Raw genomic sequence first — 14,771 nt, 5'->3', positions numbered from 1 at the left:
GAGCGTCTCAGTCCCGTAGGTATTGGTGTCAACCGGAAGCGGATGGGCCCCGAAGAAGGGGTTCGCGATCTGGAATGGGCCGAGATGAAAGGAAATTCAGAGGCCGCAAGACCATGATTTCACTGCTGTAAAGTCCACGGACTTGACCGTGAATTCTCGCGAAAATAAACGCTCCCTGAAGACCCCCCACGAAGTTGCATTTACTTCCTCTTCCCCATTTTTTGGCAAATTTCTGCCTTCGCGGTGATCCAGATCTCTCGGTCTCTGGAATTTCTCCAGGAGAGGAGAGACGCCTCGAGGAACATTATTGGGCACAGATTTGCCCGACGACGTGGAACCGGCACCGTTTGACAAGCTCTGGACCATATTAAATCCAGTTGGTTATCGCGGAATTTCTTTCACCGATTATCGCATTCGGACCGGTGGGCGAAAAAAATTCTGGCATGTCAACTGGCAGGTTAAATACGGGTTTCGACTACAGTCTTGCTCGTTCGAATCCGGGGACTTGCATCGAAACGCGTTTTTTACGCATCGCCTGAGTAATTCGAAAAACATAAATGGCGGCTTGTTGTTTACAAAACCGGAACTCGAAGGCTAGTGGCCCGCAGGTCTCCTACCTCCGTTTCGAGGCATCGATTAACCAGCATTCGCGACTAATTAAGAATTTCGGAAAAATCCTACACCGAATTCAAGATGGACGCCATTGATACCGTCATCCGATCTTCGATAGGATACCACCGTGTCCAACAACCGGATATGAAACGATGCCTAGAAATGGCGTTTGTTTCTGCGATTCGACGCGAATGGTTGCACGAATTGTGCAATATTGCGGACAATGTTGCACCGCTAAATAAAATCGGCCTTGCTCAGTTCCGTTGGGGACGATTCTGCGTTTGAAGACCTCGACGAAATGATTGTTGCGTCACTATTCTTGCAGAGGATGAAAACGTGACACTTTGATTGCAATAATTGTGGCTTGCACTCGCTCCTCCTGCACGTCTTCAGGAATAAGTAGGTTAGATTTAATAAACAACACGATCACGTTACCGACAACGATTATCTAAATAAAACTAACGACGCCATCTTGACACGTACCTAAGCTGTAAACAGTTCCAATAATTAAACAATTGACTATTAAAGAAACACTCACATTGATGACAAAATTCAACATAAACCGTCATAATGTATATCACATCTACATTAGGATACTCGGTAGAGTTTCACGCCAATTACGTACCCTGAGAAAAAAAATTCATTTAACCAAGGAAATATTTTGTTACTTCAAAGACTAATTATTTAACTGATATAAGTTGGAATAAATGGAATGCAAGATTTATTCGGAATTATGACAATTCATTTGAGTAAAATAATAATATTCTTGGAATTGGCGAAATATTTCTTTGGTTCGATGAATGTTTTTTCTCTTCTCAGTTAACTAAAAAGTGATCAATCATGGACGAAGAATGTAAATCCTTGGCCGAGATTCCTCCAATCTTTAAACCCTGCTTGTCAAATAGACACCTCAATTTCCGTTTTCACTGATAACCGGAATGACTTCTAACATCATCGTCCATGATTAGATGCAAGATAAGTAGCCGACGTAGAGTCAGTAGGCATTTATTCTTCAACGTATCCGAGACACAAAGTAAGTGAGAAATGTCGGAAATAATGGGGAATTTCTTGTCGATGATTCAGCGATTTTCATTATAGATTGAAGAAATCCCAGAGCAGGCTTAATGATTGCGCATCGAAATGTCCAGTTTCTCGTAACGAGGAAGATGTCGATGTAAGAGGGGCACGCCTCGAGGTATAACGATAAATTCCACCACGAAGAGTCTTCATGTATGGAGAATTTGCCCAGAAGTCAAACCCGTCCACTGTGCCCTGCCTTCGAGAATGAGCATCCCGATTGGTCACCAAGAGTCGCAAACACGTTTTGCATAATTTCTATCTTGTTGACTGGCGATTGTAAGGTCGGCCGGTGTTTATAAATTCTTGCCCCTTGGAATATTCCCGTACTTCGGGAAGAGACACCCACGGACACCATGAGAGACGATCTGAAGGTACGTTTAGTCGCTCTTCTAGATTTTTCACTGATATACTGAGAAAAAATACCACTAGAGCGGAGAAAGATTTTCTTAATTGAAAAAATAATCATTTGGCTCACATAAACTGAAATTAATTGAAGGCAACGTTTCTTCGGAATCAAGACAATTGCGCCTATATATGTGCCCATAATTATGAAAGTGGTCTAAGTCAAAATTAAAAAAAAAAAATGAGTTTATCAGTTATTTCACGCCATATTATTTCAAACGAAATTAATTCAATGTAATTTCGAAACAAAAAATATATGACTTAGACCACTTTCATAATTATGGGCATATATATATATTTGGCGCGAAATCACTGCAATTTTAAATTTATTTCAGTCAAATTCCTCCTATAAACAAAATGTTTCTTTGGTTCAATGGATTTTTCTTTCTCGGTATACAATGGAAATATTTACTGAGAGGGTATTTTCATTTTAGTATCTAACCGGATTCGGCTGCGAATTCGCCAGTGAAGACGAAAGATGTCCTGGAGCACTTCCGGTCGGCCAGAATAATCCACAAAAGTGTCCTTACGGATTGTATGCAGAACAATTGTCCGGTACCGCGTTCACTGGTGAGCGTTTAAATCATTTATATCTCTAGTTAATTTTTAATAATTATTTAATAATTATTCCTAAATTTCAGCACCCCGCGCCGAGAATCGAAGATCTTGGCTTTATCGTATAAAGCCTTCCGTATGCCATGAACCTTTCGAAAAGCTGAATTTGGAAAATTCTCATCTGAGTCACGACTGGGACAAGATAGAGCCAAACCCTAATCAGGTATTCCTTAAAAACTGTATGCATAATAATTACCCAACGTCTCGACTACTTTTAATAATTTGGAGAACGGTGCTAAACTGTTAACAGATTTCGGAGGAAAACCCAAATCACCTGAAATTATTAAATACCGTAGAGTTTTACTGCGACCGAAAATAGAGAAGGGTAACAATTTTTATTAATTACATACTCGAAGCTGCGTAGATGATTAACCTGGCCGCCGTTTCCCGTGTAGAAATGTCGACTAATAACGGCACGTCGGTTTTCGCAATTAAAAATTGTTCTTTTTGCGGCCTTCTACTTTTTCATCGATAGCCAGACCAATAAAGTCTGCTTGCAAAACGTAACTACCTACCCAATAGATTTTATCGGCTCGTTATGCGTAATTGTCGATAGTAATGCCGATAAAAATAGCGACACAATGGACAGCGGACTATTAGCCTGCAGACTTTTACTATTTATTTTGTTAGTCCGAATGACTTTATATACACTTGGAACGGTCTAGAGGAACAAGCCATAATATTTTGGATTTATTAATCCACAGCTACGATGGAAAGCTTTCGACGTTCCGACTCGTCAAGACCCAGAAGTGGATTTTCTTGAAGGTTTGCATACAATTTGCGGTACAGGGAATCCCAGACTTCGCCATGGAATTGCAATTCACGTATATCTGTGCAACGCTTCAATGAAGGACAAGGCATTCTACAATGCAGACGGGGACTTCCTAATCGGTGAATAAATACCTAACACCTATAAAAAAGAACTTCTGTACCATTAAGGTGAAGTGAAACACGTCGAGGAACTTGATCGACGTCGATAAAGAAGATTTTTGTAAATGCCTACGTTGCCGGCGTTGGTTTTTATATTGACAGCTGGGTCGAATTATATTGGGTATTGTACCAAATGGCATACTCCACCTGTCGTTTTCGTACAATAGTTATAAAGAAATCGAAGTAAAACTCCAGAAATCCTCTGGATTCGTGCTTTCTGGGGGCATAATTGACTGCAGAGGGACCCCCTGCGCCATCTGTGATTTTCAGGTCAATTAAATTTTCACTCCGAGACCTCGTATTACCATAGTTTTGGCATAGAAGCGCATACAACACTTTTTTTGCCTTTATCCCGTTCAAATGCGAGTTTATTGATTACCAGAGTGTTCTAAATTATCGTCAAATTTTCCTGACCCTTTCGATTCTCATATGAGAGCTTTCGACAATTGTATATTGATCGAAATGTGAGAGCTCGACGCCATTTTGGTTCTGGCCTGGGCGGAGTTAAAAAATTGAAAAAAAAATCCAAATTTTGAATGTGTTAGGACAATTTTTAAATGATCAGGAGTGATGTGTCAAAGTTTCAGACAGTTTGGTCTAATACCCTTAAAAAAAAGTATTGTATTCGAATCGACTGATTTGAAGGGGGTTTCACTTCACCTTAAATTCACCACAGCTCCCACAATTGCAAAAACAAAAGTACCCCCTAAGAAAAAAGGAATCCATTGAACCAAGGAAATATTTTATTAATTCCAAGAATAATAATTTGACCGAAATAAAATTGTTGCGTCCAATTTATTCGAGTCTGAGACAATTATCCTTTTAATAAATAAAATATTTCTTCGGTTCAACGATTTTTTTTTTGGCATCTCAGTGAAGATAAAATGTACATCTCTTTGAAATTCCCCGTTTTAAAATCCCATTTATTAGAATGAATACCTAACACCTATACCAAAGAACTTCTGTACCATTAAATTCACCACAGCTCCCACAATTGCAAAAACAAAAGTACCCCCTAAGAAAAAAGGAATCCGTTGAACTAAGGAAATATTTTATTAATTCCAAGAATAATTATTTGACCGAAATAAAATTGTTGCGTCCAATTTATTCGAGTCTGAGACAATTATCCTTTTAATAAATAAAATATTTCTTCGGTTCAACGATTTTTTTTTGGTATCTCAGTGAAGATAAAATGTACATCTCTTTGAAATTCCCCGTTTTAAAATCCCATTTATTCTGTAGAAGTAAGGAATTTTACCCGTGACATTTTTATGGAAAACTGATATTCTGGATCATTAATGGCGCCGGAATTTTTTCCGTCCACAGTGCCGCAGCTGGGAGCTTTGCAAATAACCACGGAATTCGGTAAATTACGGTGCGAGCCGAACGAGATATGTGTCATCCAGCAAGGAATGCGATTTTCGATAACGGTCTTTGGCCCATCAAGAGGCTATATTTTGGAAGTTTTCGACAATCACTTCCAATTACCGAATCTGGGCCCGATAGGTAATTTGAAAGCCGAATTAATTATCCGAGATCCAGTTCGCCGGAGGTCCGGGACGGCCTTAATCGACCCGATTTTCGAGTTTCTTTCCTCAAATTAAGCATAATCATCACAGGAGCTAATGGCCTCGCAAACCCGAGAGACTTCCAGACACCTGTAGCTTGGTACGAGGACCGAGAAACGAAGTTTAAGGTCGTATCCAAATACCAAGGGAAGCTTTTCATCGCCAATCAGGATCACAGCCCATTTAACGTCGTTGCCTGGCACGGAAATTATGTTCCTTATAAATATGACCTCGATCGGTTCATGGCCGTCAACTCTGTGACTTTTGATCATTGCGTAAGTTCGGAACTTTGCCTTACACGAACCACAATTATTACAAAAGAAAAGAGCACCCTAGTCATAATACAATTTTCATTTGCACATTTAACTTGCAATATTTCCATTTTGCATTCTGGATGCTTAAATGAAAATTGTCGAATTTTTTCTAAGAATACATTAATGAAGAAAGACCGGGTAGAAATATAAAAAAAAAAATCCGGGGCTAGAAAAAGTATCTTTCTTTAGTTATGTCAATTGTGAACTCGTTATGAATTTTCTCGGCGGAGTTATAAATGTGCCCATAATTATGAAAGTGGTCTAAGTCATATATTTTTTATTTCGAAATTACATTGAATTAATTTCGTTTGAAATAATATGGCGTGAAATAACTGATAAACTCATTTTTTTTTTTAATTTTGACTTAGACCACTTTCATAATTATGGGCACAAATATTCGTCCGACCGAAGTGCCGAAAGTCGGCGTAAAGACCTCGTATATTAATGAATAGGTGTATGAGTATATCATTTGGCGCGAAGCTCTACCGAGTTTTTTTTATCATTCAGGATCCCTCCATCTTTACGGTGCTAACTTGTCCATCGAATAAACCTGGGACAGCAATCGCGGATTTTGTGATTTTCCCACCAAGATGGTCGGTTCAGGAACACACGTTCCGACCTCCTTATTACCACAGTAAGTATTTCCAGAGAAAAAGGGCAAAGCCAGGATTAAAAAGGAAAGGTAAAACGGAAATTTCCGTGGACCAGGTGCGTTATATGTGCCCATAATTATGAAAGTGGTCTAAGTCAAAATTAAAAAAAAAATGAGTTTATCAGTTATTTCACGCCATATTATTTCAAACGAAATTAATTCAATGTAATTTCGAAACAAAAAATATATGACTTAGACCACTTTCATAATTATGGGCACATATTTAAGCCACTTTCCGTTGACTTCTGGGCGGGAAGTACGCAAGTATAGAATTATAATAACTACGTGCACATTAAATTACATAGAGGTTGCGTTTTACAGGAAACTGCATGAGCGAATTTATGGGGCTCATAAAGGGCCGGTACGAGGCGAAAGAGGAAGGATTCCAGCCAGGAGGTGCATCCTTGCACTCGATAATGACTCCACACGGTCCCGATGCGAATTGTTTCGAAGCTGCTTCCTCTGTTAACCTGAAACCAGAACGAGTAGCCGATGGCACGCAAGCCTTCATGTTCGAATCATCTCTAAGCCTTGCCATAACGGAATGGGCAGAAATTCGCAGTCAAAAGTTGGACAAGGACTATTACCGTTGCTGGGAAGGACTGAGGAAGCACTTCAACCCCTCCGACAAGCCCTCCTAAAAATTCAAACTCGCAAATCAGGGATATAATCACTTAAATACTCACTTTACAATTTTTCTAACGAGATAGGTCTATACATACCTGGTGAAGAAAATAAAGTACGCATTATTCGTTCACTCACTTACCTTGACTGTGGATTTATGAGACTTTTTTGCCGTTCGAAGCGCTCTTTCGAGGCCGACATCTAGCGGCGACTGTGGGAAACTACTGCCAAGAGGTCGGTGAACGAGCAGGTTCCTATCTTTATTTTTGTCCCTGAATCTCGAAATCTGTTAATAGCACATAATTCTAGTTTTTATCGGGATGAGTTGCGGATTCCGTAATTTGCATATCTTGTTTATTATCATATATTACCCTAATGGGACGCAACATTGTATTTCGAAACTCGATCGATGCATTCCGAGGTATTTTTCAACTCAGTGTCGCCCTCTGTTCGGATCTGTTTTTATATATTCTGTCATCGGTAACGATATTTTCTATTTCTTCGATCGGTAGTTCCCAATGTGTCCGCTAGGTTAGTAATTCGGCGCTGCGATCTTTAACTCGACGGTAAACCACGCAAGAGCTCCCGGCCACCTTCGAGGGTTTTCGGGAAAGTTCGGGAACGTTCGGCGCGCTGCTTCCGCAGGCGAGAGTCGGAATGCGTCATTCTGTGCAAAATGGCGGACCCGGACGAGTCGCGATAGTCTCGACGGAGGCCTAAAGGCCTCTCCGTCGTGCGAGAGGCGGTGAGACCTGGTAAAATAAACCCCTCCAGGTTCTGCCGGCCAGGAGGAACCCACATAACCTAAAAACCGCTCACCACCCGACCTCTGATCCAAAATACCAATCACCACAATCTCGCCGAACCCATCTCGCTTTCTCGATCCATCTCTCTACCGCAAATACGTCGCCATTAAGAGTTCCCACGAGCCACGTAGCCCGAAACAAGGAAAATACTAACAAAATCCTAATTCTCCCCGCTGTTCATAATTATTAAAGCAACACTAAACGGTAAGTCACGGCCAACCACGTAAAGAAACAAGAGCAAGAAAGGTGCACCGAGTATAAACCATATAATCGAAAGAGTGAATCTCCACCTGTTGATACCGTTTACACCGTTTATACCGCTGAGTAGACGCTTTAACAAGCCCCCCAAAACCGAGTTTCGGTAAAAAGTCGGGTGGAAAAAAGAAAGAAAAGAACATCTGGTCGGGTGTGAACGGTCGACGGTCGCTTCGAGGAAAACAAGATGGACGCCGAACGGCTCCATCAGTTATTCGGTGGTAGGCGATGCAAAGGCTCGTTAGGTTGGAGAGCGCACATGGAATCTACGTGTTAGAGGTCCAGCGAGACGTAAAGTAATCCTCACGGACAAAGGACACTCGGAATGTCCGTCGAGAGATCGCGAGACGAGGTTTGGACGGTCTCTGGACGACCCGTTCCATATTTCGCGATTTGGCCTAATTGGACGCACGCAGCTAGCCGCCATTGTGAATCCGAAACGCCCTTCGAGGCGTCGAGGTTTGCCTGGGGCTAGTGTCGCGACTGCCATTGCGAGGTCGGCCATCGCCTCGGTTTTTTTTAGTAACAAGGGCGAGGAGAGTCCAGGAGGGTCCAGTGCGTTTATACGGGGTCGAGTTTTACCGAGTTTTACGCGGTTTAACGCGGTTTTACGTAATCGGCAGATCGAAAGGGTTTCGGGAGACTCCTTTGTGCGCGATTTTTAGAGACGCGTCGTCGAGTAGGCTCTCAGTAGAGAAGAAATCGTTGCCACGCACTGCTTAGCCGAAGGAAGAGATACGTTTCGAAAAGGCTAATGTGGGGAGGGAAGAGGTAAGACTGCTCGGAAATAATCACCATGGATAATGGCTATATACATAGGAAAACCCGATACCACCTCAAAATGGGCGAGACTCGGCGTGGAAAATGTTTTAAATGGCGACTCCGAAATGTGTCGACCTGGCATTTTCGGGAGGGAGGAGGTAAGACTGTGTGGAAACAGTGGTCGTGGAAAAACCAAAATATTTTATGCGTTAGTACTTGGAAATACTTTAAATAACGATGATGGATAGGGGCCTCGCAATTTCCAATTTACCTCTACGCGTCGATTTGCTTTCTAGCCATGGAGTACGGATTACGTAACGCCCAAAAGTACCGCAGAAAATTCCACGGTTATTGAAATTCAGGTGGATTGTTGTGCCCGAATCTGGTGATGGTTTATATATTTGTTGCTTGCTAAGAGGAAGGATCTTGAACAAAGGACACATTTTTTTTCATTAACGCAAAGTGTAGAGTCGCCCTGCTTTTAACCTTACGGTCCAATATTGCCTGTCCGCTTTAATGAATTTCGCCCATATGTCGAAAAGGCTCCGTATCCGAAGGATTAAATAATTTCTTTTTGTTTAGTGTGTAGACGTACACTCGTTACGAATGAATTATTTGGATCAGATCCTTATCTCACGTAGATGGGATTTTTTTTCTTAACGCAAAGTGCAATGTCGACCTGTTTAGGAATAATTTCTATTTGTTTAGAGGGTAGACGTACACTCGTTACGAATGAATTGTTGGGATCAGAGCTGCCTATCTCGCGTATCTTTGCAGTTTGCAACCGCAACATTGTGCCAAGCTTTCAAATAAGACAGTGCTCCTTCCAACACAGCCTTACCCTCGAGAAACAAGCCTTTCCACGCCGAGCTTGAACATTACATGCGCAATAACATCCGAATGGCACGCGATAGTCATAACCATATTTCTCTCGGTACAGTTGCCAAGTATAATGGAGAACTTCATGTTCACGATGACGCGGTAGGATATCAGACAAGTTTCATTTTCTGCCACGGAAGGTATTTTCAGCAGGATACTCTACAATTTTATCACCGAATTTTAACCCATGATTTAAGAAAAATACCCTAAAAATCCGAAGAACATTCCACTCGTGGGAAGAAAACAAACGAAACTCATAAACGGACGTCAACAGTTAAATGCACAAGACCATACACAACTTCAAATCCACGAGAAAATGCTATCAAGACGCGGTAGCACCGTAGACAAGATCATATAAAAAAACTCGGTAGAGTTTCGAGCCAAATACATTTTTGAGCGAGAATCTCGTAGCGTTGATTCCTTTATACTAAAGGTATTAACGTTATTAATTATGTACGTATAAAACTTTATTTTAACCCATGACCTAAGATTACGTACACACGCATACAATTAAAATTATATATACGCATACATTTTCGTTTCATTTTCTGCCACAAAAGGTATTTTCAGCAGGATACTCTACATATCCCTTTAACACTGAATTTTAACCCATGATCTAAGAAAGATACCCTAAAAGTCCGAAAAACATTCCACTCGTGGGAAGAAAACAAACGAAACTCATAAACGGACATCAACAGTTAAATGCACAAGATCATATAAAGAAACTCGGTAGAGTGTCGAGCCAAATACATTTTTGAGCGAGAATCTCGTAGCGTTGATTCCTTTATACTAAAGGCATTAACACTCTACATGTACGTATAAAACTATTTTAACCCACGACCTAAGATTACGTACACACGCATACAATTAAAATGATATATACGCATACATTTAAGATTACACATACATACATCTATGATACACACTAAAAGTGTGATTGAACTCGTAGAAAATGAACAGTCCACTTGACATTCGGATTTCCCGAAGACAAAGCAGGTATAGACCCTTCAAAACGAAGTCGGCTGGACAAAGAGTCTCGTAGCGGTTCCGTGAAGGTGTGGTGGTGAGCTAGGTACACGGCGTCAACGGTAGCACAGTGTATCCCTGCCTAAAGCCGGCGCGGCCCATCGATCGCATTCTATCCTAAGGTAGAAAGGACAACCGGCCACGTGGGTTGGATTAAAGCCGAAGGATATTCACTTCGTCGTCCTCCGTGTCTATAACCTGGGTCGCATAGGTCCGAGGGCTCCTTGGACGACCCCGTCATTCGTGGCGCCCTCGCCAATGACGACACGTCGTCCTCGCAGACAGCGACCCCTCGTGTCTCGTTGCCCGAGGCCGATTTCCAAAATGGCATCCTAGCCATTTATCTCGCAGGACGAGACGGATTTCGGCAGTTGTGTTCGTCTCGGGCCCCGGAAGGCTTCGCTCGATTCCGGCCATTTCCGGCACCCGAGCCAGGCGACTCATGCCACGGTAGGGAGAGAATCCGTCTACGTGGCAGAGCTCAGCGTCCTCCTCGGACTTGCGTCATCCTTTCTTCGCTCGACCACGAGCGACGTTTGCGGGCTTAGATCCTCCATTTCATGGTAAATATTCACATCTTCATTCCCCTCTGCACATTCTTCGCTTATTTTCATGCTTTGAGTGCGGTTTCACTCGAGGAAATGTTTGCACTGAACTCAGTCGATTTTAGGGGATTGCTGTAGAAACGGTGAAAGAGAAGTTTCATGGAAATGAGGTATACCTCGTCAAGGGGTATATTTTTAATTCCCTGAGAACGTCGACTCGGTTTTTTTTTCACTCTTCCATGGCGTTGGAATACCAGACCTTGAAGGGGAGACATTTTCTTCACTCTCTTCTTGGCTTAGTTTATTATTTAAGGTCGCCGGGTCTTTCCAGATGTAGCAGAAATACAATGTCACTTGAGATATGTTATAATCCAATTTTTTGTATCATTTTATGGAATATTTATAATGGTTACCGTAGATTCAGGATTGCCATGAAGTGCGTCGATGGTCGATCGAGTGTTTCGCGCTTCCGCCGCTAGTTTCCGTTGGCGCTGCAGTTGTTTCCCTGGAACTAAACTGCTCGAGTAGGAAACGGTTATCCTTTGAAGTTATCGCTGTATTTACTCCACTTCTGTTTATCGCGGCGTTATCGTCGCCGTTATTCGATATTCTAGCCCTAATTTGAGCGCGACATATGTTTCTAATTGAAGACATCAAATGACATATCTAGTCACGTTTGCGTTTCGTGTATTCCGATCCGCTAATGTATACTCTCGGGTTTATTGGGCGTTTCCGCGAACTATTCGGTTACCAAGCTGCTGCTTCACGGTTCCGCCGTTCGCGTCCGTTGGCGCTGATGTCGCTTCTCAGAAATCTATTGCGATGATGAAATGCAACGCTTCAGTTGCTCTATATATCCGACATATCCGTACGTTCCATCCAGGGTTGGGTATGTAATATACGTGGTTTTCTACGTGTATATTACAACGTATAATACGTCCCTAGTTAATTTATTATTCCATACAAATATTTATGCTATATTATATGCTAATAGACGTTTATAATCTAGCGGATGTCGTGTATCGCACATCTGCGGCGTCCTTTATATCGAAAACGTAATTTACTGATTTCCTACGATTTTTCACGATAATTTACGTGGTTCACGTAATATGCGTCGAAATCCTCGATAAACCCAAAATTATACTTTATACAACCCTCAGTTCGGTAAATAACGTATTTCAATGTATTTCTATTCTCCCAGCATTCAGATTTTTATTCCGTGCAGCTCTCTCTACGTTAACGTAGGCATCAATGTTCTCAAATACGCGTTCCGATTCCTTTCAACGAGCGAACCAAGCCGGAGCCCTTCGGCCGTTTCCGTGGTTTCCTTCGGCTTCCGATCGCGTAGTACCCGATCCCGCCGCTCGGCGCCGCGGCGGCACTGGCGCTTCTCCGGCGCACGTAGCCAGCAACTGGCGCTCCGACCTCCCGCAGTAAACACGTAGAGTCTAGTATTATAACTGCGTGACCGCGCATACGCCCTGCGAACCTCGACCCGACTCCGCGAACGTGGAAGTACGTGTTGCATCACCTCATCACGCATCATTACGTCACATTCCCACCTGCCGGTAACTCCCATCACCAATATCTCCACTGGCATCCTGCGTTTCCCTCGTGCCGCACGCGAGTCGTTCCGTCCGACCCGGGGACACGAGCGAGGCATTATTACGAGTGTCCAGAAGCAACAAAATTCCGAAGTCCCATAGAAGTCCAGGTCCTATATCAGCGCTTGATGCTCTAAAAATCGGTTAACAAACCAAAAGTGGGGGTTAAAGAGAGATCGCATGTGTAGCCAACGATATCTCGCATACGGGAGGAAGAGAGACGCATGTAGAAAGGCCAGCATTGTGTGCGAGACAAGGAAAGAATGCAATTCGCTATACATCGCCGTAAGATTAAGAGAGATGGAGAGATGACTACAGCGCCGCCATCCGTTGGCTAACGTACTATTTATCCAGCGTCGAACGTCCGCATCCTTCTGGGCTTCTATGGAGACTTCTGAATTTCTTTGACAGAAGGAACGACCGCAAGTCGGCCGAGCTCGGACGCAAAGTCGGAAGGGAGACGCGAGACTCGCGGAGAGCGGCGCGAGGTTAGGACCGGCCGGGTGGGGCGAGCCTGGCAGGGGGAAGTGAGGTTAGGAGGGGTGAACGTCGGGCGCATTTAGTTCCGCAGCGCGCTCGAGCTCGCCAGGGAGGCTGGCGCATTCGCCGTACTTCCTCCTCTCTCCGATGATCCTTTCGGTAGACGCGTTCTCCCGCGATACATGGGCCAGGCCGCCGCCATCTTGCCCGGCCGGAGCTTCACGCTCGGACAAGTCGAAAAGTCTTAGGTGCGTTGTTTCTCGAGCTCCGCCGAGTCGTACACGCCTTCCTTTCTGTCTGACGAGGGATTCGCCATTACTCTAAACCTCTCTAGGAGGCTAACTCGACGGGTCTTGCTGCGTCGTTCGGACGTGTCGAGGGGTATGCGCGAGTAGCCGCCATCTTGAATCGACGTTAACCGCTCTCGGAACTGACTCGAGCTGTATCTCGGTGCGTTTCATGTGCTCGGTCGCAGATATAGTTACCTCGGAGTTTTCGGTCGCCCCGGGTCGCCTTAGCCTCCCATTTCTGTGCTCTGGATGCACTAAACAGTTAAGTTTCGTCGAGGAGTCGGTGCCCTAGGATTATCGAGTCGGAGGGGATACTCGGTTGCTCCCAAAGTGAGGTAGACCGACCTCCGGCCATTTTACCGTCACTTTACAGAGATTGTGGTCGTATTCTAGGTCTCGTTCGACATGTTAGATGCGTTGGCAGGGAATTCAGGTACAACGGATTTTCAGAATTCGTTTGACAGTACGACTTTTTTCTTCTTCTCGCAATGGTGGATCTTCGAAAGAGGTTACATAAAGCCGACTATGTGAAGCTTAGAACGTTCTGATGCGCATTTATCTACACTGGAATTTCGACCTGTGGAAAGTGGAAGGGAGGAAATCCAGATAATGGAGGAAAATATGAAAGCTCGGATGGAAAAAGTCACTCCTTAAGGGCCGCCATTTTGAGTCTCGTTGGACGTCCACGGAGATTATCGGGGAATTTATTATGTGGATTGGCGGTTCTTTCGACCAGAGGGAGTGGATGGAGCTAAAGGGGGCACACAGGATTCGTCTCGTTTATGTAGACTACCGAGTGAGGTTAGGTTACTTTCCTTGGCGTGATGGCGGCCATCTTGGAAGAGCTCGGACGCGAAGCTTTGTTTCGCGCGTGCTCACTTGTCTTTCGACTCGTTGGGCTCGTGTCGAGAGATTAAAAGAGTCTCCTTTCTCTCGAGTTCATTGAAAGGGGTCTCTTCGACCTTTTGCCGGTTCCTCGGTGCGTTCTTTTTTTTACGTGGGTCCTTTATGAAGAAGACGAAGACGTCGGTGATACAAAGATACCGCGACAAGGGGAAAAAATGGACGCCGGGGGGCCTGGACCTTTTCATACGTACGTTTACGACGTTTCCTCGTAAATATCGTGCGAGATACTGTTTATACGTCTCTACGGAAACCACGGATTTACTGACACGCAGAGAAGATTTGAAGACTTACGAAGTTCTTGAAGAGGAATTTAAGCCGAATTATATAGTCTTCCAAACCTTCAAATTTCTGCTAAGAGGTTATGTCCTGTTGGTACATATTCATACCCATCAAGAAATACATATTCCACCTTGACGAGCAA

The 14,771-nt window shown here is 43.5% G+C and overlaps 2 protein-coding genes across 12 annotated transcripts in view; both read left to right on the top strand.

The window, feature by feature from the left end:
- Positions 1 to 1,560: 1,560 nt before the first annotated feature.
- Positions 1,561 to 6,923, top strand: LOC105702096 (homogentisate 1,2-dioxygenase). Its single transcript, XM_012429393.1, has 9 exons — positions 1,561 to 1,645; positions 1,711 to 2,063; positions 2,529 to 2,664; positions 2,736 to 2,872; positions 3,414 to 3,600; positions 4,966 to 5,145; positions 5,259 to 5,482; positions 6,029 to 6,155; positions 6,495 to 6,923. The coding sequence occupies exons 2-9, from the start codon at positions 2,046 to 2,048 to the stop codon at positions 6,812 to 6,814; spliced, it is 1,329 nt and encodes a 442-aa protein (XP_012284816.1). The 5' UTR covers positions 1,561 to 1,645; positions 1,711 to 2,045; the 3' UTR covers positions 6,815 to 6,923.
- Positions 6,924 to 7,471: 548 nt separating this feature from the next.
- Positions 7,472 to 14,771, top strand: part of LOC105700522 — a 29,862-nt gene continuing 22,562 nt past the window's right edge. For 2 of the 11 annotated variants that reach the window (XM_023433802.1, XM_023433799.1), the window contains exons 1-2: positions 8,164 to 8,629; positions 9,561 to 12,638. Coding sequence is in view for 1 of the 11 variants with exons in the window: in XM_012426513.2 (XP_012281936.1) it covers positions 8,613 to 8,629 (17 nt within the window). In the remaining 10 variants the exon portion in view is untranslated. Of the gene's footprint in view, positions 7,553 to 8,163; positions 8,630 to 9,560; positions 12,639 to 13,320; positions 13,403 to 13,650; positions 13,706 to 14,771 lie in introns of those variants that run through there. The other 9 variants (XM_012426513.2, XM_012426443.2, XM_023433801.1 and 6 more) reach the window with 8 other exon arrangements.

Source organism: Orussus abietinus, unplaced genomic scaffold (assembly GCF_000612105.2).
Source record: "Orussus abietinus isolate OABI.00-Male unplaced genomic scaffold, Oabi_2.0 scaffold29, whole genome shotgun sequence".
NCBI lineage: Eukaryota > Metazoa > Arthropoda > Insecta > Hymenoptera > Orussidae > Orussus > Orussus abietinus.
The sequence above is the reverse complement of the archived record's forward strand: the minus strand, read 5'-3'. Positions and strand labels throughout refer to the sequence as shown.

What these genes read in the sequence shown, in the direction of transcription:
- LOC105702096 (XM_012429393.1), top strand. An exon ending in GTCCGGTACCGCGTTCACTG is followed by an intron (nt 2,665 to 2,735) that starts GTGAGCGTTTAA and finishes CCTAAATTTCAG; the next exon opens with CACCCCGCGCCGAGAATCGA. An exon ending in AGACGGGGACTTCCTAATCG is followed by an intron (nt 3,601 to 4,965) that starts GTGAATAAATAC and finishes TTCCGTCCACAG; the next exon opens with TGCCGCAGCTGGGAGCTTTG.